Source organism: Malurus melanocephalus, unplaced genomic scaffold (genome assembly GCF_030028575.1).
Source record: "Malurus melanocephalus ecotype Western Australia unplaced genomic scaffold, MMel_1.1 scaffold_116, whole genome shotgun sequence".
NCBI lineage: Eukaryota > Metazoa > Chordata > Aves > Passeriformes > Maluridae > Malurus > Malurus melanocephalus.
Window position 1 is genome coordinate 1,735,515 of NW_026623348.1, and position 23,437 is coordinate 1,758,951.

The following is a 23,437-nucleotide window of genomic DNA, read 5'->3' on the forward strand; positions in this document are numbered from 1 at the left end:
TTAAATTTTTCTTGGGCTAATTTCTACTATTACTAGTGTTTATTGGTACATCTGCACTGTGTTCTAGAAAGTTGCACATCAAATGAGTAATTAGAATATGGTTAGGCTGGTGGTTTAAATGAAGAAATTAAGCAGAAAAGCCCCTGCTTGAAATGTTTGCCTTCCTTCTCCCTCTCTCCTCTTCTGCTTTGCTTTATTTATGCCAAAGGATTGTAATAAATGCATCGTCGGTGAAMAAATAGAGGAGCCTTACTAACAACAGTAAGGATACATAGGCTCCAGACATTTCAAGGAGTCTTTGTATTTTCATTAGATGCATAAAGAACTAAAGTACTTTAAAATTGTATTCTCATTAAAAAAAAAAATGAAGCACAAATTTGGGCTATAGACATGAACATACATTATCATTCTATAGACTCACATAAAAACATATGCAGTTTTTCTTTAAATTTGTTAACAAATTAACCTTATGTTGTTAGGTAAGGTCCATTCTACTGAAAGCTCTCTCTAAATTATGCTGCTGCAGAAAAATAAAGGCCATATCTGCCAATAATATTATGGGAGGCTCTTCCACATCTATTTTTGTTTTGAGTAAGGGCTGTTCTTTAATGAAATTTGGTTCATCTGGTTGTTTCTTTACAAGTAAATGGTAAAATAATTTGTTCATGTTCARTAACTGCAAACTTGAAGTGGTCTGGCAGTTTTTAATCCTAAGCATTACAAATCATGATTCCTGYGGCCTGGGAGACTCTGATAGTGCCAGTCCAGATAAGAGTTGTGAAACTTTTTTTTWAATTTGTTTTCTGCATAATTAGAAAACATAATTTCTGTCACTCAGCCAGATTTGCTGACTTCACTGACCCCAGGTGTTGCTGAAGCAGGGGAAGATGACAGTTCTTGAACTTGGGACTTTTATCACAGCCATTGATTTTATAATCAGAATTCCCTGCTGAAGGATGTGGGAATTCTGCACGTAGACATTCCTGTTACCAGATGATGGTAAACTGAGGATCTACTCTGTTTTACTCCAGGAGACTCTGGAGGATAAGTCATTAGGATACAGCACSAAAAATAGAGCATGGGGACCAGAGCTCTGCAGCAATCCTGTCAGCACTGCCTAAATCATTAAATCATGCAATCACAAGGCAGAGTTGCCTGCATCCCACTTTACAGTTACAGTTCTATAGAACTCTTTGGCTTTCAAGCCACTTTCTATCATTTTACTYATGTTTATAGTATTTGGCATGAGACTAGTCTGTTCTGGTAGCCCAGAGGTGGACTATGGACTCAAGGAGTGCATCAGCCTTTTGCACAGAACTGTATTTTATCTTCAGAAAGCACTGGTGAGGGGTAAATGAGGAACACTCTCCTCCCCACTAGATTCTAACACAGATTAACAGCACAATGTTAATGAAAARTTGGAGCTCTTTCCCTTCCTGTTTCAGCATTGTACAACATGTGAATTTTTCAGTGAAAAGTTCTGTATTAGCTGAGAGGTCAGAAAGCCACACAAGTCAGAAAAATTTCTTGCACATAAATAAATGTGTTTAAGCTTTCAACTTTAGCAAAATGATCACATTCTTGATCTCCTTTTGGGTGAGATCCTTCAATTTCTTTAATTGAATTGAATGTATTTCCAGTAGACAGGTAACTAATGATGTTATCTGATGCTGCTGCTGCACAAACAAGGAAGTAAATGCAGAGAGTCCTGATCCCTGGTAGTAACAGAAAAATCTTATCAGTTTGCCAAASAAAACAAAGTCATCTACTACTAATAAATCAGTGTTTCACAATGTTAAAACGAAGGGAGAGGTGGTTTTTTATGGAGACTGTTAAAACTGTTTCATTTAATGATGCATCTTTCCCTTCTGCTGTGACTTMTTTTATAATTTAGTAAAGCCTGAATTATTTTTAAAGACTATTAGAACTATGCTGTCTATGCTGTTAGCATTATTAAATATATTRGCATTATGCTGCCATTACTGAGTTTAGTTTTCCTCTTGGGAAATGCTTTGAATGAAACATGCTATGGTCAAAAAAMTTTAGTTTGGCTTCAAGACTGCAGTAGCCACCTTATTCCCCAAAGCAGAAACCCACAGTGCAATCCTAGTCATAATGACTTGCAGTTCTGGTCATTGCCTCATTGCCAAACTCTTGGTCATATTTTCAGTGTTATTACAATAGCCCGGTGTACAAAGCAGATTACAAAACATTCSTTTGAAGTTAGGGGAATGATTTGATACTATTTCAGAGAGCCATGGAATTAATACAGTAAGAATTGTAGTGGTTTATGTATATATACTTGTATGTGTTTTTTGAGAATTCTCTTAAGAAAAATTAAGAATTGGCCATGTCTCTGCTAAAGTTTCTGTATTTGTATTAGTTCAAAGAGGATGCAAAACAGGGTGTTATATGGAAGTTTGTGTTTGAGGAAATACTCTTGAGAGTGTCACGTCTCAATAATTGTAAAGGACACAGGTGCACACTCTCTATGGTAAATAAAAATTACCACCAAAGTCATAGAAGGAATCCTMATAAAGAACCAAAGTGTTTGACCTTCCTATCTTCTAGAAATCGTCACRCTTGTCTGGCTGGCAGTGCCATAGGTGCAAGACACATTCCTTAAGGAATAGTACAGCACAAGGGTATTGCTGTAACTACAGTACATTTGTTGAAGTGAAGTGTAATCAGTTTCAAAAAGCAAAAGGTAAAAGAAGTTCTTTACCTGCTAGGCTTTTTTCTTCTTCACTAAACAGATAAAATATRGCAACCTGACAAAGAAGGGAGATGGGGGCAACACGCCAATATTCCTTTTTTTCATACAGTAATGAAAGTTCGTGGTGTACACTAGACAGGTAAAATGGACCTTGTTTAAGAGAAAAAATGACTGTATAACCATCAGATGTCCTAGTTGAACTGCACAACAGATCAATTAATGCTGCACTTTGTAAAGGAAATTGATATTGACTTAACTCCTGACCACCACAATTTGCTGGAGTTACAGTAGTACGTGCCATAGTTGGTTTCATCRTAATGTAATGGMGTCTAATGTTTTCCAATTGCTATCTGCAGTACCCACATGATCTGGCTTTATGTTTTCTTCCCTCCTTCCTCTTTTGTACACAAAYRCAACTTGTATCATAAACAGAACTCTTAAATCATAACAATAAAACCCAAGCAAACAAACCTGGTAGTATGAGTACCCCTACTTAGCCATAGCAGATGGTGGGCTGATTARTAGGATTTAATTTTGTTATTACTCCCAACTCCGCGAGCAGCTTCCTTCTAGCTCTGACAGCTAAAATTAGGAACTAACTCTTCTCTTGATCCTCTCCTCAGAGCAATCTCAAATGTAGTAAGTCTGTGGAAAAATATTCTGCTTCCATTGATGCTTTACAAAGACAGTTAATAGAGCTAATGTAACGAGATGTCCTGCATAGTCATTGCATAGTCATTCACACAGGAAAGCAGATCTAAAACATATCTTCATTTACAGCCAACTGCCCTGCCCATAAACCTTTAACTCTTGATAAGAGTTACTTTGAATTTTCTATTACATAACTTGAACTCTGCTCTATGGCAAGTTGAGGAAGTTTGGTTGCTTGAAAACTATCCTCATTTATTCCATCTAGGTTCTATTTAAAGTAAATAGAAAGAAATAAACCAGTGTGTGACTGGTTGGGCAATTTTTATTTCCAGTAAGGTCTATGTCTTCTGCAAAAGTTCAGAAAATACAGAATTGCTTAATAGCTTAAAGAAATGAAAGAAGACTTTACTGGAAGGAAGTTGTTCTGAGCTCATCAGCCTCTGTCATCTCTATTTTCTCTCTCTGAAGTCTGTTCAGCTAAATCCAAAAACACCATTGCACTAGCAACTGCAGCATGTAAACACAGCAATATTCAACATTTATAATTGTACCTGCCTAGTTTAAAACAAATTTTTTCCCTCTGTTCATGTTTTCAATTGAAAGTGCCCTCTGATCCTTTACAAAAAAAACACAGGAATGTTTCAGGTGGAAATATCTGTTGTCCTGGAAACATGAATTCAGCACCCCAAAGAARGAATACTTATTTTCATAGAAACAAAGGGCTTGTGTGATAACTTACTTCGTTTGCATTAATGAATATAATTTGTTCTAATTACATTTCAGATACCTAGAGCCTCAATTAATTTCTACTCATATGATTTTTTTTATTATATGTTTGGAGGAAAACACTGGAACATGCATTCCATGATATTTACCCGTATATGCCTTTAAAAAGTGTCTAAACTCCTTCCCAGTAATTGATTAGCCAATCTGTAGTAGGTTTGTGCTTTTCCTTATTGCATCCATGATAAAATTAAATCCCCTATGTTATTTTTAGGAAAAAAAATGAGAGGGTTTGGTTGGGGGTTTATTTTAGGGAGTGGGATAGGGGTGGTGTTGTTTCTTTACTTACTGATGTGACATTTCTAGAATGTGTGACAATGTATTTTCTCACCAGCGGGAATTCTCCACGGCTTTCCTCAGCACACGACTCTTGGTCAAGGCTGGGAGCGSTGCGCCATCGTCTGGAAAAGTCGGGAACGGCCTGGAAGGCTCCCAGGTGAGAGGAACCTTTGCTCGTCCAGGTGTGTCAGGCTTGTTCTCATAGGGGGCTTGGAAACGGGAGCACGAGAAGTCTGTAAAAAAAAATTAAAAAAAAAAAGTCAGAATAATTGTATGCTACAATTGTTGAAATATGGAGCTTCATCTTAACTATGAAAATGTTTRTGGTGTTTTTCTCAAAAATTCTGTTTTGATTTTTAAAAGGCCAGATGCTAGACTTACATGACTGGTTTTATATGTTCACATTTCATCAGTTTATTTGGGGATTTCTTAGATAATTTCTTTGTGTGTGCTTTGGGAAAAAGAAATAGGAAAATTGCAGGGACTTGGGTGCYTTTACTGCACCTGTGATAAAAGCAAATTTTTATTCTGCTTGCCATCTGGGTCCTTTTATTTATTCACCAGCTGAACTAAAAATCCCTATGTATTAGGGATTAGTTTTTCATGTAAAACAATGCAAAACATACTCTAGACCAACAGCACTGACTGGATTCATGTACCCTCATGTACCAGCTGATAATGGCCCTGGAGAAACAACCTACCTTTTTACCATGTATAATAGTAAGATAATCATGAAGCAGTCATCTTAAGGATAAAATTATATTTTTGCTTTTTAAATAGCTTTTTTCCCCTACACAAATTGATGCCATAAAAGGTGTAAATGCTTCATAGCTGTAATAAAAGCAGTTATTTTGTCCTGCAGAGTTAGCACTGGGCACTTTCAAATTGCGTGATGCTGAGAGAAAAACAACAAGCAGAACACAACGCAGAAAAGGAAAATAGAGATAAAAGAGCAAAAGTACTGATGTAGTTATCATCATTTTACAGCTGTACACATTGAAGGCAGCTACACATGTGTTGTAAGAGCAGATTGCTGTGGTGGCTGCAAAGCAGTAAAATGGAAAGGATCTGTATTTATTCTAGTAACTTCCAAAGTTGTGTCAGGTATTTCACAGAACAAAAGAGCATGTAGGGTCCTTCCTAGGGCATTTGGCTGTGGAAAATGGAATGAGAAGAGTGGAACAGAAGGGAATGTGCCAGCCCCAGGGACTATTGGTGCCCTGCGTGATATATTGTAGAGGGGAGGGTGGGGTGAAACTGGGTGGAGAATGTGGAGGACTGTTTCTTTTTTTTTAATGGTGAAAAGGGAATCTATATACTTTCAGATTAGATCTTCCCTGTGAATTAGCAACTTGTGGGCTAGAAGGCTTTTGGTTTTTTTCAGTCTGTTGATCAAAGAGGAAATGAACTTTGGCAAGGGCAAGTCTGTATTTATTGTTGGGATGTGCTCTACACCTGGTACAAGGAGAGAAGCTTCTGGTGACCCCTGTAAGCAGCAGGTACCCAAGGAGTGAGCTGGTCATTATTAATGAAACTGTGGAGAGGACAGAATATGGCAAGAAAACCAAGAGAGGGAAGCTGAGAGCAGTGGCATAATTCAAAGAGCTGGTGATACATGACACTTGTGCTAGGTGTGCTAACTCCTGGAAAAACTGAAAGTGCTGGGAGCAAMCAGCAAGAAAAAATACTTTGGCAATGCCATTTTGGATGGATAGAGTGAAATGAGCTGGATATTTCCAGAGAATTGTCCCCTTCGCTTGAGATCCTAAGGGAACTTCTCTGCCAATAGACTGGTTTATTGGAGTCTAGGAAGCTGCTGCAGTATTACCCAGCAGCTTATCTTTATTGTACTCTGGTGGTGTCTGTAGAGAGAAATAATGCTTTAACAGCTCTGCCTGTGCAGCATCAGTGCCATGTCCTCATGAGATCTCACCAAAATACCTGAACAAAATCTGCCACTCATTACTTGATGAGTGTCTTTTGGGGTTTTTCGTTCTATGTAAAAAAATTACTCTTGAATGCCAGCCTACTGCTTTTCTGAGTCATTCTGCCACTTGGGAGTGATTCTGCAAGAAATAGCAGATATGTACAGTAGTAAGATAATTGAAGACCAGATTCAAGTATGACATTTTAAATGGTTATTCTGCTGGTGAAGAAAGAAATGCTGCTGGTATTGAAAAGACTAAATGTCAACACAATTAAAAACAAAAACCAAACCACRTAATTAAGCAAAGAAAACATTCAGAAGCAAACTATGTTTCTGATAATTTTCTTCTTAGGATAAGAACACTTCAGAAGGGAAGAGTGGGATGTGAGGGTTTTCAATCTACAGATACGAAGATGTTTTATTGACTCATATGAGTAGGTTGTCATCAAAATTGTATCTGTGCTCCAGAAAATGATGGGTGACAATCACAGATGTAGAAAGGAAAAACCTTCTTGCAGTGTGGACTTCCAGAAGTGAGAGAATTTTCACAGGATTTCATCTGTTCAATCAGGAAGAGCATTCCAGCACAGCTCTGGAAACCAGGGATATTAGCTGTGGATACCTGCTCAGATCTTGCAAGTCTTTTGCTTAGAAAGAAGTCCTATCAAGTATATGCATTTTCATTTCAGGCAGAGGATTTGTTAGAAAGAGATTAGTGTAAGAGTGTGTAAATTATCTTAGCCTCATGAAATAACATGGCTTGGAAAGACACTAGACGTTATTTATAATAATGCCCCTTTTCTAWAAAGATGATACTGAAAATTACCTTGAAGTATATAAAAACTTACTGATACTTTAATTCTCATTTCATCTTCTGTTGCCTTTTCTCTGAACTTGCAGTATACAGACCTTGGTAAAAACGGCCCCTCAAGGGTGAATGTAGGGTTTCAAGAATGTTTGACAGTTGCTTTCTGGTAAGGGGTGGTAGATCCTTCACCATACTCTGTCAGCTTATATTTTCGAAAGTGCAATTATTGCATGGGAAATAACAAGATTTAAATTGTTCTAAAGAAAGAGATTTAATTAATTCTATGTATAGCATCTGCAGACTGAATTAAAGTTGAGTGTTCAGACATTTAAAAACACAGTTACCCTAAGAATCAGATTGCTGTAAGAATTCAAAGATGACAAGAGAAATACAAATAAATATTTTATAACACAATGTGAAGTTTAATAATTGATTTAATAAAAACCACAATAAAGCAACACACCTTTTTTCTTCAATTAAACAAATGTAAATTATTAAAAAACTGCAAATACATGTCTACTGTACTTCAACATCTAATTACATCAACTGTAAACCCCAATTTAATCAAAACCCATTTGAGCATTAGTATGTGCAAAATACCTATTGTTTGTGGTTTGAGGTGTTTTTCCCAGTAAGTTTGTAAGGACRGGATGCACATTTTTCATGAACTGTGATATGGCTTAATTAATGAYAGTGTTTGTATTGCAGCATTACCTTCCCGAGCACAGTGCTGCTTTTGAGCTGCATGTGCTCCCATGCTGTACATGAGTGTTCCTGTTTCTTGCCCAAACAGATACAAACACAATCCAGTGCTATGTGCACTTTGTCCAAATCCACAATGTGCTGTCAGTTCTCACCAATAAAAATTCATGTGACCCCTACCTCCAAAAGGAAGAAAAGAAGCCAAGATTGTTACCACCAAATGCAGATACAAATCAGCCTGATGAAAATGTGAAACCCTAATGAATTTCAAAACAGGCAGTAGCTGAAGTATTCCCAGCTGTGTATCACAATAACCGTAACTGGGCAAAAATTTTCCCTTTTGATCCACACAGAGAATTACTTTTCATGTCAGTGGAAGTTGAGCATAAAGATGAAAGTACAGAATAAGGAAAGGACATTTGAAGTTCCTCCCATCTTCTGAACTGTGTAGGTCATATTCTTGCTGCCCTTAGCTTCTTCAATGCCAATGACTTCMCAAGCAGGTTAAATCTGAGCTTGCAGGTGTATGATAGTTAAGTATCAAGATTGATTATCTTGTATACATTCAAAATACAGCAGTTTCACAATGAGGCCAAACCATTCCACACTGTGGACTCTGAGCTGTCCAGATAAATCCAGTCTTTTCAGGCTGCCTCYTCTCTGTAAATACAAAAGGGCCTTTCTGCTGCTATAGGTTGTTACGGTATTGTTACAGTATTGTCCAACACCATTAGGTTACTGGGCTTGCATGGATTTTGCTTTATGCATAGGCTAGGTAGTGGGAACTGCTATTGCTGTGCTCAGTAGCATCCTGTTGGGATGCTGCCATGCTGTGCTCAAAGCAAAGATGAGAAGGTCAGAGATTGTGATGGATGGAACAGTGCGTCTCTAAAACTTCTGCTCTTCACTTTTCTGTTAGATGCACATATCTGTAGATTGCATTTGCGAGTATTTTCATGTCAAACATCGCTTCTATCATTTGACTTTTTTAAACAAAACAATCATGGAAAAATTATACATTACAGAACATTTATTAATTACAATTAGAATGCATGCTAATCAACTGGCCTTTTAACGTGAATCAAATTATRGTTTAGACATTCGAGATTATTAATAAATTCATCTTACAAGTCAAAACTTCGTAAAATAAATAACCTGTTTCTAATGTATAAACCCTATTCTAAAATACATTAAAGATAACTGATCACTTAAAACCCTTTGGGTCCAGTGTTGGGTCTCTAGTTAAATACCCGAAGTCTGGGCAAAGATCTTCCTATTTGGATCTCTGAGTGCCCAGATTAAAGCTAAATTTCTGGTCTGGGTACAGTAAATTCTGTATTTTGCAGTGTCTCCAAAGAGACMGTTTCCACAAGATTTCAACTTCATGTGTGTGTTAATAGTTTGAGATACTGTAAGAAAATTACTATTGCAAAAATACTGAGTAATTAATTTGGGGATCATGATATCTTGTACAAACCTGGTATGATCCGCATGAGAGACTTTTGACTGAAACACTGAATATTTGATACTCTGTTTGGAGTGCGGGTACTTTGTGGTACGTAATGATTAAAGGACAATATTGGACTGTAATTTGTGAGGTATCTGCAGAACCACATTCCAGTTTGTAAACAATAATCAAGAAACAGCTTTTTCTCAAAATCATAATAAATTGAATAAACCGGTACAAGCGAGAAAGTGAAACATGTGTTCTGTAGGGCAACCACTGCACTTTTTGCAGCACCAGTTCTCCCTGCTGCATGTCCCATGGTACGAATCCACATATTAATGGTTACTATTGGATAGTTTTCATTTTGCATTTATTGCTCTCAGTCTTTGACTACACAAGGTAAAGAATAAGGCAGCAGTTCCCAAAACATATGAAATTAGGCACTGGAACTCTGACAACTYGGGCAGGTTTTGTTCATTTCCTGTTTGTAACTCTGAAGCTGGACAGAGCACTTGTACATTCCAAATGTGTTCAGCAGCAGTTGTCGGGCCTTGGACTGAACGTCCTCCCATTTAGATGAACTACCAGGAACTGGAAAATTAAGAAAATAATTAATAAATTCACTCATAAAGAAAACTGGGCAATCCCAATGTTTTCAAACTTATCCCAGTGTCACCAATGAGAATAATTGTTGCTCACACTCATTAATTAATATTGTTCTTGTGGTCCCTGTATATCTCTTTTTATTATTTTACACCTCTCTTGATAGAACTCTCTTTGTGTTTGACATTTTTCCCCAAAAAAAGCCTGAGCTTTCTTACTAAAAACTGGTATTTGTGGTACAGTTAGATGTCTGAATCAGCACATGTTTTGGCAAAACATTTATTTTTCATATGTTAGATTGTTTCACATTAGAACTTCACTCTTTCTTTCCTTAAACACGTAAGAAAACTTCTGAGGAGAAATTTCGTGTTGTTTTTTTTCTTACCCAAAGAATCTGTATTGGGTATTCTGGTATAAATATATTTTATTTGCATTATTTTCATTTATGCCATGTCTTTCTGGGCCAATGGGTTTTATTCCTTGCTGTACAAAACCAGACTTAGTAGATTTTCTTTCCCCAGAATGATATTTCTTGGTTCAACTTAACAATATGAAGAGGAAGTGGTGGGGTTTTTCCTACACTTGGATTTAATTTAGAATTATGCTATCCAGCAGCTTACCTAGTTGCAAGTGGACTATGGCAGCTGTTTTTCCTGCAGTGAGAGACCAAACATTTAAATCTTCTACAGAATAAACATCTTCAATTTTCATCAAGTCTTCCTTGATGCGATCCACATTTATGTGCCTTGGAACTCCTGTGATACCAAACATGAGAGAAAATTAACTCTGTCTTCTGCAAAGTCTTAGTGGCCTTTAAAATGTCAGGACAGATCTCAATGCCAAAAAAAATAGAATTTGTGCTGTTGGAAGTGGTTAGTAACATTCATGTTATCAGCAGAAAATAATACAGAAATGGGCCTGTTAAGTCTAGCATGGATACAGAAGTTKTAAAGGAATTGCAGTGCTGTCTCTACTGGAACCTGTCCTGTCCATAATCCACTCTCTGGCAATAGCCAGCATTAGATCCTTTGCAATGATGTATTTTTGTTGACAACTTTACTAGCTTCTAACCCCTAGTAACTGGCTAGAACAGACTCTCAAGTTCAAAATTTGTTAAAGTATCAAGCATACAGCTACAATGCTGGAATCTGATACCTCATTAGTTGGTCTTACCTGTCTTCTTCAGCTAAATCTATTAACTTGGAGCTAACTAAGGGTTCTTAAGCAAATTTCATCATTTTTGCCTTCTCAGTGAATTACAACTTCGTTGGGTATTTTTTTTAATCTTAAGTGACAGCAAAAGCACTTGACTRAAGATTCTGAGATTTCTGATTTAAYCTCATAACAYAATAAAAGTAAAGGCAATAATKATTCCTAACATGAGACAGTTAGGAATGTGCAGCTAAAACCCAGGGTTTTTCTCCCAGGCCTAACATCTTCACTTCCATCATATAATACTATGAGATCAGGCAGTAATTGTTGGCAAGTATATAAAGGAAAGAATGTTACTGATGTTTCCCTCCATGTCACACAAGATAAGATCCTTCAGGCTGTGTTCAGCTTTTTCTTCCSTTTTTTTCTTTTTACAYCTCTCTTAACTTGCAGTTCCCCTGTTGGGACCAGTAGATGCACACAAGTAATACAAAGGCACTTGTGGGAAAGGGGAAGGCAAGACAGGCATGAATCCCGTGTCCAGACATTTGGCCTAAGCTTGCTGCCTCCTTTCACCTGCACTCTCATTCACTTTAACTGTACAAGTAATTAAAGTGTGAGTATAGACCTGAGTCTGCGCAAATGTTCACTCAATTTAGCTGAGAGTCACTGCAGACACATAAGAAAGTTCTGTACATTTCACTGTCCCTCCTCCTGATGGTAAAGAGTGGGCTGAGATAGGACTTGTGTCATTCTGGCCACAGTCAAAGACACCTRAAGACTGCTGCAATTTAGAGAAGCCATGAAGAACCACCAGACTAAAGCAGCACCAAGACAGACAGGTGTCCAGGCACAATCCACTTAGAGATGGTGATGGCAGTGTCAAGAAAGGRCCAACGCTCACTGGTATTTGGCATGTAAAGTACTGCAGACTGTGCACAGATCTTACCTTCCAGAATAATCAGTCCTGTGTCACACAGAATTCGAATTGTTGTAAAAACCACCAGTATGGAAAATATRTATGTACATATAGGATCAGCAATCTTGTATTCCGGCTGCAAGGGAAATTTCACCATGTCAAAGGATGTATGAAAAYAAGCTCCCTTACAAAAATGTGACTCAGAAAACACAGTTACTTCTAGTTCCAAGCCTCATGATTTTTTTTTTGTTTGAATAATTACAATATAAGTAATAGAGACAGCTTTGCTTATTTTGCATAAATGGATGAAGCTTATAATAAAATATCACAGGTATTTTAAATAACTTWTAAAAACAGGCTCCTTTTTAATCACTGGAACTGAAATCACAARAATTCCCCCATGCCTCAAGGAGAGGCCTTCCTTACCTTAAAGCGGATGATGTAGGCAGCTATGAGCACACCAATGCTTTGTACCAGGTCCCCCAGGGCATGGACAAATGCTGCTCTCACGGCCAGGCTGCTGTTTCCATGGCTGCTGCCCTGGGATGTGTTTGGAGAGTTTGACTGAGGTACGTGAGAGTGAGAGTGGGAATGGGAGTGGGAGTGAAGGTGACCAGATTGATTCAGCAAAAACCCCATTCTGAAAGAGAAAGAAGAGAAATGCTTCAAGAAACAGGCTTTAGGGTTTGTTGGGTGGGGGCACTTGTTGGGTAGGGAGRATTTGCTGGGGTTTTTTCATTTTAATATTTGAATAATATTGAATAATTCCAAACAACTGAAGAAGTAATAGTCATTATCATTGCTTATTTATGAAAATTAAGAGGTCCAGCAAAATTRCATCTCATGAGAAAGTTACAGGCCATGAATGAATTAGCAGCTTATTCAGAAATACATTTATGAGTATTAATGGAGAGAGAGATCTTACATTACGTTAACTGCAACACCGACAGCTGCTGTGATGAGCATGACATCACCATTTATTTCATAGTCCATATGGATAGTTCTCTGAACAGCCTCATACAAGAGGAATGCCGTAAGGATATAGATCAGCAATACACTAATGATGGCTGACAGTACTTCTGCAAACAGAAAGGAAAAGACATTATAAAAATGTGTCTCAGATCTATTTCTGTTTCCAATTAGAATGTGGACAGGGCCTTGTTTTAACTACTTCATATGTATTATACCTCATATAAACTAACAATTTGTGTGGCAAATAAAACTTGTATAATAGGACTAACCAATGGAKTTTTTTCTAATCCACTCCTTCACACGTCCCTATCATCAGTACACACCTCAAATTATGTTTTCTCTGAAAACTTCTGCACAGGTGATGAGCCTGACTTCTCCAGATGATCCAGAATATTTGCCTGAGAAGTCACAGGCAAAGGCCCCATCCAGGGGTGAGGAGGACAGGTGATCTTGAASATCACCAGCCTACCCACAAATAAGGGAAACCTTGGTTTTAACTATCCAGTATTAAGCTGRATTTRGACATTATTTTTATATATCSTTTTGTATTTAGGATGGAGATAATARAAGATAAACCAAACAGTACAGACTTGTCACACATGACACTCAAGCTCCTCGACATATGTGCTCATAAATGCTATCTAAGGCAGATTTCAACTACAAATGCTTGCTTAATGTAAGTTTCTCAATTGCTGTGATAGGCTGTTTTAACATTATATAATGTTTACTAAATATTAGTATTTCATAAAAGTATGACCATTCTTTTGGTGTAGAAATTTTATCTGATCAGCAGGAACTTTTAAAAGGAAACATATATCTTAATAAACACTAGAAAATTAATAAAAACTAGTGTTTCATTGTCCTGCCCTTTCTGCTGCCATTTACATCTGTGGAAAGTGATTACAATCCTCTATAAGGTTCCTGCTGCTCAGATGGGAGGTAAATAAACAGGTCTGAGTAATTTATAGGTCAGGACCTTTGTGCTGCTTCAGAACTCGAGTTATGAAATTGGGCTGGCAACAGCACACAAACCTGAGGAGGGTGAGTCCAAACTACAATTCTAAGGTCCTCCTATATAGAATACAGGTGTTTCCCAGTCAGTCAAAAAAAAAGCAACACAGCTGACAGAGGAAACATTAGCCCAGTTAAGGACTGCCTCAGTTATATGCAAGTTAATACAGGGCTGTACAAAAAGCACTGGGAAAACCTTAATGCTCACTCCATTGTACTGCCTGTAAATCTGCAGCCATGCCTGAGTAATCTGTAATCATTATGCATAATGCTCATTACTGTCACTTGCCAGATGGATCACTGGGATCTCAGCCTTCCTCTGTGAACTCAAAGATCAGAGGTGGAATTAATTTACTTGGAATTGTAAGAGTTGTTCTTCYCCCTAGTTCCACACATGTTGCCCTGATTTATTCCCCAGCAAGGGCAAAATTCTGCCCTTGGCTATACCATAGCCCTAAGAACACTCAAATGAGAATTGCTTCTCTTCTCCCTGTGCTTTGAATATGCCAGCAAGCAGTATAACTTTGGTGACTGCAGATGTCATTTCTGACACAGAAGTGTTTTACTTACCAAGTATTACAGAAAACAACCCATGCAGCTACATCAGCATTTTAACATCACCAAAATCCCTTGATCCATACATTGAATTATTAACATCTTTATGGGAGAAAAAACACACACCAATGCATTCAGCTGCTGGGTAGCAGTGTCAATGCCTGGATGAGGAACAGCATTAGCAGGCAGTAAGAAGGCTCTGAAAGGCAACTATCATTAAGCTGAGATGATTTCTGAGCAACTTGAAAATCCTGGAAATATTCATACAAATGGAAGTGTTCTTTACAAAGCCGGCATATTATTCAGGGCAACAGCCCTAAAAATACACAATACATTGCTTAGAAGGTTTTCCAGAATGCTTTTTAAAAAAACGTGTGAAGCCATAGCCCATTAGCATTTACCAGAGAAATAATATAGTGTGCTTTTACAATCTAAAGCCATGTTTTCTGCAATGAAAACCAGTGTTTTCCTTGCAGTTTCTTCCATAGTCACTGTCGTGTCAGCATTGTAGATTTGTGCTGAGATCTTTCACTTCTTGTGAAATGAACTGTGCATCCCTGTCTCAGTGGACTGTCTGATTCTGTCATTACTAACATTGTCTCTGCAGCAATGGAAAAGTGCCAGATTCCATATCTTTGCTTAAATCTGCTCAATGTCTTGCTGAAAAGGAGCTATCTACACTTGGTAGTGAAACTGAACTATTTTTGGCTTCAAGAATTTAATTCTTTTTTGACATGACTGCAATTTCCATTATTTTGTCTTCACTTTTCTAACCCATTCCTGAATCTGTCAGCTTCCTTTTCACCACTGAAAATGGCACAAAACTGAAGACAGAACAGATATATWATGTATTCAAAGAGAATTCAAATAAATGAAAATTATTTCTGGAATTTGACTAGACAACTAACAGGTCTGTTGCTTTTACAAAGCAGTGTTTATGGGAACAAGTCTGAAAATTCATCATTCTACAAACAAAAATGATAACAAGTACCAGAAACATTGTTCATTAGAACATTTTYATGCCTACTGAATGTATGGATTATCTTAGAACTTAATGCAAAGCAGGTCAGTGATGAGACAGTTCTTACACATATTCCCAGCTTTAAACAAATRCTCCACATCTTTTTCTGTGACAGATGCCCAATCTGTACCCTATTTTTAACATTCTGACATGTTTYAACATCTCTCTTGTGAAATTTAAGGTATTGTTGAACTGGTATTATTTGCTGACAAGCTTCTTACATATGGGTTTCTTGGAAAAATGTGTTACAATGAGGATATACTCTAGAAATGGCTTTGTTCATTGCCAGCACTCACTGATGTGTGAAASTGGGCCCTCAGGCCACAGCATTCAGACTGGGTGCCTAAAATCAGGCAAATAATTTTTAMAAATGTGATTTTGAGAAAGACTGGGTGTAGTAATTTTGAACTATCCCATCTTCTGCACTTTAGGGGTCCCTGGCAAGGCCTTTACTCACTTCCTTACTGTAGCCACAGAAAACTCTTCTCCCCAGCCCCAGGCTCTCTGAGAGAGAGAGAACTGCACTGCTGCTACTTTTGCATGATGACTGATGTAAAAAGGAACCCCTGGAAACTGTAGTCCCACTCAAAGGACAAGAGCAGGTTGCTCAGGGCTGCTTCAGGTGGGTTTCATGTATTTCCAACTGCAGACACTCCACAACTTGTGCTAGTCTTTGACCACATACTGGCACTGGGAGCAGGAAAGGAGGACTAATTGTTGCAGTACTGAGATGCTGCTCCCTGTAGCTTCTCCAAGGGAGAAGGGCAGTACAGACTAATTTTACAGGCCACATCTGGCCCATAGACCACCACTGGATCAGTGTAGCTACTATTTTCTCTTGACACTGAAACAGAAAGGAAAAAATATAAAGCAAATGAGGTGGCAGAAATCCTCAGGGATTTCTTCTTCCACAATAATTAAAAAGTCTGTGAAAATTTACAGAACTGAGTAAGATTTTAATCGTTAAGTAAGTTTCTTATATTTTTTATAAGATATGCCCGTTTTAAGCAAGGCCATGGCGTGTTCAAGATATGTGCTATTTGGTTTTAGAAAAGTTAGAAAGACATAAACTACCCAAATAGGGTTGTTTGAAATAGGGTTAAAGAATGTATAAATGCTAACGAACATCCTTCTGGAGGGTATTAGCAAATGCCAGGGGCATACCTGCAAGGTCAGGTTTCAGTATTAGGGGAGCTCCTATCACAAAATTAAAACTTCATGAAAGAAAAGTTTGTAATGGGAAATGCTGGCATTGCTAATGCTTTCTTGCTAGAGCCCCAAAGAGCTTAGCTAGTGTACAGAGTTATGCATTCATGCACTAGTGACTAACTGATGACAAATGACAAGGAGTGATGGAGTTGTTGAATTCTACTGCTGTTCTAGCAGCCAAAATAAGAATTGCAAATAGTGACTACACAAGACTTAAATTCCTTGAAAAATGTATGCTCTAGAGTGTTATAGAAGACAGGGAGAAAACTGTGACAYTAGAAATTACCTATTTCATGAAAAAGATACTTTGAAGCTTTTGCTAAAATGTCTACAGACTTGCAGCTGTATTTTATAAATTATTATATCCAGTTAGCAACCACATGAAAACACCCTTTATCATCATTACATTTCCAAACATGAAGTAATGAATCTTGAAAGTATTCTTCCAAGGGTTAGTCCATAATTCTGTTTATACTTCTTTTTAGGGACAYCTAAACTGGACAGAGGTAAAGTAACTTGCTGTATTTTGCAAACCATKGGACATTTTAATCTCAGCTTTCTGTGGTTTGGGGAATGCAAGAGGAATACTGATTTATATGACTTCTGGCAGGGCAGAGCTCTCTAATAATATGTTCTACATAACTTCTTAGTGGTGGATTAAAATGCAATAGGACCTTTTTCCAGTATCACAATTCTGCTGAAGTCAACAAGATTTTGTAAATCCTGGGCACTGGCAATAATCTGTTGTGAGCAACAACAGGCTGACATGCACAGCTCCTGCACCATCAATGTCATCATGAATTCAATTCCCCARCCTCCCTCTTTAAGATGGAAGATAAATCAAGCATTCAGAATTTGAGTCTGCTAAGTCCTAGCTGATAGAGATGGAGAGACTCGCCCTACTCCCAGTGAAAGAAATTCTGCCATCAAACTTTTGACCAATTTTTTTTAAAGTCTATTCCCTTGTGGCAATACAACCTAAGCAATGTATCCACAACAGCCAGAAAGGACATTAAGAGCTAGTTAAAGCAACTCTTAGGTTTGTTGCTGCTTTCTTTCTAGCTGCCAATTCTTCTAGAATTAGTGCTCTTTACAGTTGTTGCTTAAAATACTCTTTAATARCAAAAACTGATATTACATACCTAAGCGGTGAAATCCAAAAGTGAACCTCTTTGTYGGAGATTTTGCAGACAGCCAGAGAGCAAGGAGGGTCAAAATAATACCACTAAGGTCAGTTAGCATGTGAAGTGCATCTGTCATAATTGCTAGACTGTTAGCAACATAGCCACCTGAAAATATWATTGGAAAAGTCAGGACACATGACATTTTTCATTATTTTACATAATACCTTCTTGCATAGCTTACAGTTATTTGTTTTCAGATATAGTGCAATAAGTACATGAGAGCCCTTCTTACACCCACTAAACATGGGGAGGGTTTTGCCATTACAAGCAAAATGCCATGCTGTAATTTAAGGCTACCACAGTTAAAAGTGCAGTCAAGTGTGCATTCTATTAAGAGTAACACAGAAASGATTCACTCCTGTTATTCTAACAAAGACTCCTTGCATCACAATGTTTGCAGGATCAGGTCCAAAACACTTTTGTATCTTTTCTCCACATATTACTGCACATGTGTTTAATCCACTGATCCTTTTATTAAACTACATTTTTTAAACATTCTGACATGACAGAACAGGAACCTAAGTCCAGAGATTCAACAATAAGGAAATTTACCCTGTCTCTTTTTATTTTCCTTACGTTATCTTTTAACCTTAATTATTCCCTGTCCTGGCAGGATTGTGCGAGTTCTGTCAATACCTATTGCARACCATTACTTCCACTTGTATAGCATTTTTGTTATTTATTACCATAATTTTTTCTTGTACTTATGAGCTGCATTGAGACAAATAACCCGAGATTAAAGGTTAATATSTTTGTTCTATTTCAACTGCTAGAGCTACTATTGGATGGGTGAGAGATTTAAACAATGCCCCTCTGCCTAAGTGTCCCTTATACAAAGGAGAMTCAAGGACAGGATGTGTTGTCTTCCATATGCTTGAAGGAAAGCCCATTATCGCAGAAAAGATCACATCTTTAGTGTCAGCTCAGCTACGATTTGGTTTCTCTTTTTACCTTGAGTTTGTCATGCAGCTTGTAAACTGTACTGAGCAAAGCACGCAGCTGGTGTGCCATTTGGCAGGCTTGAGGCTCCAACTAACATTTCAGATAAAGAAATCTTCGTATACAATTAAAATTGTCTTAGTGAAGAGGCTGAGCAGAGGAAATAGCAAAGGGGAATTCACAACTGGCTGAATGCTTTTAAGACTGCTCATGAAACCTGTGTGTGTGTGGCTGTGGGTGTTCTTATGTCCACACCTGCAGACAGAGCTCCACTCTGCTCCCCAGCCAAACACGGAGCACAGCTGGTACTGCACTACTGCTTGTGCTGGGGGTAACTACCAAATGCACTACATTTCAAACAGCTCCATTCCTACATCCCCTTTCTTCAATTGGGCAGAACTTTCTATGTCAAATTCTTCTGAGGCTGTAATTCTCMAAAAGGCCATCACAGCTCAAAAAACATTGAGTTTTTAAGATTTAACAATTCAGCGGCTTTTTAAGTAAAATGAGTTACACCTTTCCTTTCTGAATTAATTGGTGTTTTCCCATAATTAAAAACAAATACTTAGAAAAGTGCAACTCAGCTTCTTTTATAGTCAACAGAGAACAAAAAATAATTTGTATCTAAGGACATTTAGTTCAGTAGTTTAACATATCATTATTTACAGTATATATGTTGATTCATATGTATTAATTTTGAGAAACACTTCAGTCCAAGAAGAGTCAATTTCATTGCAGCTAGCCTCTCACTTTTAAGTCTTTCAAAATAAAATTATAAGGAAGGAATTCAGGTACTGAAGCTAAACATAATGCAGCATTGGATTGCAGTGGATTAAGAAAACATTATTGCCATTTATGAAGTTCTGAAATCAAAGGTTCTCTGTTTCTAAAGGTATCGGTTCACCGCTTGGTTAAAGGTACTGCCTAGGGGCTTTTTAAATACAATTGCCAACCTGGAAAAAAAGACATCTATAACCTTTACAAACAGACAGCTTGATGGCTCACCACTGTTTTCAGTGAACCATGAAGGACAGCAGTTCTCCTCATGGATGATCAATTAGAAATCTCAGAACACAGCTGAGAACATCAAAACCCTGTCAGAAAAGCTAACTAGGACTTGCAATACGTTTTTCATTTCTTGATGCACAATGGTTTCCCCAAAATGTAAATTGTTATCTGACTCTTCATTAAATTAAACAACAAACAYTGAGATGAACTGGGGTAGTGAGTTTGGAAAAAATATGCCAATCAAGATTTCACAAAAAAGCTGCTGAAACAAGATTGCCTTCATCCTGACATTGGTATGGCAATGAARGCAGCAGGAAGATTTTTACTGGAAAAATTAACTGTCTGATAGAGTCTTCTGCCTTTTTCTCAGAAACTCGAATCTGTCAAAGATCATACAAGGAAGTCAGTTAAAATATCCTATATGATCAGAGTTTCCCAAATACCTGAGTTTCAGATCAATTCATARAGTTTGGAAATTTGAAACCAACCAAAGAGTACACAGTAGAGGGCTGGAGTGAAATAAATTAAATAGATGGGACACTGACCCAGGACTTGGGGACTRTATCTCTAATTACTCTTCTTCTGATGATTATTTGCCCTATGACAAGTCATACAGGTCGAGATCCGCAGAAGTTCAGAGATAACCAAACCCTCTCTTTATTCTCTGTAGAAGATGGATACCTGAATATTTTATGGGTCTGGCCSTCAGTGCTCTCTGATTCTGTGCCCAAAGAACGAAATATGGCTGGAAAAAGCACACCCAGACCTGAGGAGGATGAACTCACAGTACAGCACTAACACTCTGTACAGACAAATCCAGCTGGGCTAAGCCTGCGTGAGTCCTGACCGTACGGGAAGAACAACAGATGATGTGACAGTGATGAGACAGTATTTTTACTCTCAACACCTATTATTTCTAGAGCTCTCCCTGCTCTAGCTATGGAGAGGTCTACAACAGCATGAATCAGATCTAAAGCCCCAAACAGAAACACTCCCAGCAACTTGAGCATCAACCTGCCAACAGCTCAGGCATTCAGTAAAAAACCCTTCAAACGAACTAAGTTCAGTGAACATCAGAACTCTGATAGAAATACAATCAACATCACTCTCACGTTAAAAGATGTCTAAACCTAAAATACAACACTATTGCTTATGAAATTTACCTGAATTCATGCTGAACCAAAATCTCAGCCAGAGAAAAAACATGGAGCCAGGGGGCAAATGGGGGCATTCAGGCAAATCCCCACAACAGGTTTGACACATAGTGCCTCAGCCATAATAAGCTGATGTATCGTGGCAGCGTTATTAATGACCAGCCACATACTGAGACATGCTGAAGGACAAAACCACTCTTTTCATTAACCTACGTTCCTGAATAAGGCCCCAAATAAAACTGGTGCAGACACAGTCGATATTCTGGTCTCTCTCTCTGAAAAATGGAACCTCTCTCCTAGGGTTTTTTTTTTTTTCCCTGCGTCTATAGGATAAACTGCATTATTTATCCTCTAGCAATGATTTTACTTTCTATCTATCTTGCACAAGTTTGTCTTAAAGACACAATTCACAGCTGTACTAACAAGAGCATCCAAGAGCATGAGCTCAATTCACGAAACAAGCACTTCACTAACTTAATTTGCAGAAGTCAGGAGGGGGATATAGGTCACATGCTACTATACCAGAGGTATCTCTTGTTCTTCACTTCCAGAAAGTTTAAATGATTTGATTTTTTTTTTTTTTGTGTGTGAGAATTATGGCAAGTAATCTGATTAGCTCTGATTCAGACTTGATTCAACATTCAGACTTAAATGTTGAAATTAAAGAAATGTATCCCCACAACTCCATATCAGGGACAGTGAATGAGAGCGTTTAAGCATTTTTCAGGAGTTGCACCCAGCAGACACTTGCACTGCATGGCATGCATGTATCAAAAAAAGATAGTAACAGGGCACAGTAAGTGAACAGAGACTARAAGATAAATACTGAATTTTTACTTTGTAAAAATTATTAGAAAATAGCAAAGGCATAACATTTAACAGCTATTCTATGCATCTCAGGGACACATTTTGAGTCTATGCTGCTACAGCCTATTAGATAAAGCACAGTTGTTCAGTACAGACTGCTGTATAACGCACAGGTTCTCCTCATCCTGCACAGCACAGTCGTTAGCAGRGAGCAGTAAAAGCCAAACTTGAGCAATAGGTTCATTCTTCTGACCAACCAKGAGATGCTTATATGGGAACTCATTTTCAGGTAAAACCACTATATTGGGCAAGTTCTAACTAACAAACAAAAACCACAAATAATTTAATGCAACTCTTGCAATTCTTATAGCAAGAGGTGTAAAAATGCCTATCAGTTTAATTGAYTGTGCTCCTATGATTTATGTCTTAATGGAGCACGTGCTAGTCCAGAGCACAACAGGACATCAGGAAATTCTCAAGAGCAGGATTTTTTCACTGGATTGCCACTGAYAGCTCAGGACTTGTGTTTTCAGTTCTAAGTAATAGTGCGTATTGCTGTATCTGGTGAATAAGGAAATATACCTCCCAGTATTAGTTTCGTTGTTATGACAAATGTCACATTTGAAACTGAATTTCCCTCTTCTCTTGTTGCAAACACGGAAGGATTTTATGGCAGAGATTAAACTGAAATTTAAATTTAATTTTATGGCAGATATTAAATACTGAAATTGTTCACGACACTTCTCCTTTGTTAAAAACAYCCTAAAAACTTAAAAGGAGAAATAAAAATCCATTAGACAAAGAAATCCATTATGCCATTTCGGGGAATTGGTAAGAGATTCAGGTAAGGGAAGTTGCAAATTCTTTCATGGAAAATGCAGGTGGACTTTATTCTCTCTCACTCTGCACGTGTAGCTCATGTCTCTGRTCTCCCTGAAGGACCGACGGTTTCTTTCAGTAAATACTCCAAGCCAAGGCCGGAGCAGCGTAACAAGCTGTGAGGGAACGGCACAGCAGGCCCCCGACTCACCTATGAGCTCCCCCGTCATGAAGAGGAGGTAGAGGAAGGCAGCGAGCGTCAGCCGCTTCTTCACCTTCCTCTGCTTGGAGCGCTCCCGCCGGCTGCTGCAGCCGCTGCAAGGGTCCGGCCGGCCGGCCCCGGCGCTGCGCAGGGCGATGTCCCGGTCCAGCAGGGATTCGTCGTCCGACGGCATCCCCGGAGATGTCCCGTTTACCGGCGTCTCCGGAGCCGCCTCCGAACCGTCGTCCGCCACCACCACGCGCAGCTTGTTAAACCTGGGGAAGTCCTCATCCCCCACCTCGTCCGAGAAGTCAAAGGCACTGGAATCGTTCAGGAACAGCGGGTCCTCGCTCCTCCTTAGCAGGGACTTGATGCTCGTCCAGAGCCCGGCCCCGGCCATAGCGGCGGTGCTCAGGGGGCCTCGCCGAGCGCGGCCGACCCGCTGGCGCAGCTGTGCCCTCGCAGGCGGCGCCCCGACCGCTCGTCGTCCCGTCAGGGCATGTCCCCTACATCGCCCCGCCGGGCGGTGCGCAGGCCGGACGGAACGCGGCGTGGGGGCTCCGCCGCGG

At 38.6% G+C, this 23,437-nt stretch overlaps 1 protein-coding gene across 1 annotated transcript; it reads right to left on the reverse strand.

Moving 5' to 3' along the window:
* Positions 1–7,580: 7,580 nt before the first annotated feature.
* On the reverse strand, positions 7,581–23,427 carry SLC30A4 (solute carrier family 30 member 4). The gene is made up of 7 exons (XM_057369914.1): positions 22,878–23,427; positions 17,898–18,044; positions 12,913–13,066; positions 12,414–12,627; positions 12,018–12,123; positions 10,537–10,671; positions 7,581–9,904 (listed from the first exon to the last, which is right to left on the reverse strand). Exons 1-7 carry the CDS (start codon positions 23,266–23,268, stop codon positions 9,750–9,752), a joined length of 1,302 nt encoding a protein of 433 aa, XP_057225897.1. The 5' UTR covers positions 23,269–23,427; the 3' UTR covers positions 7,581–9,749.
* Between the last annotated feature and the right edge of the window lie 10 nt (positions 23,428–23,437).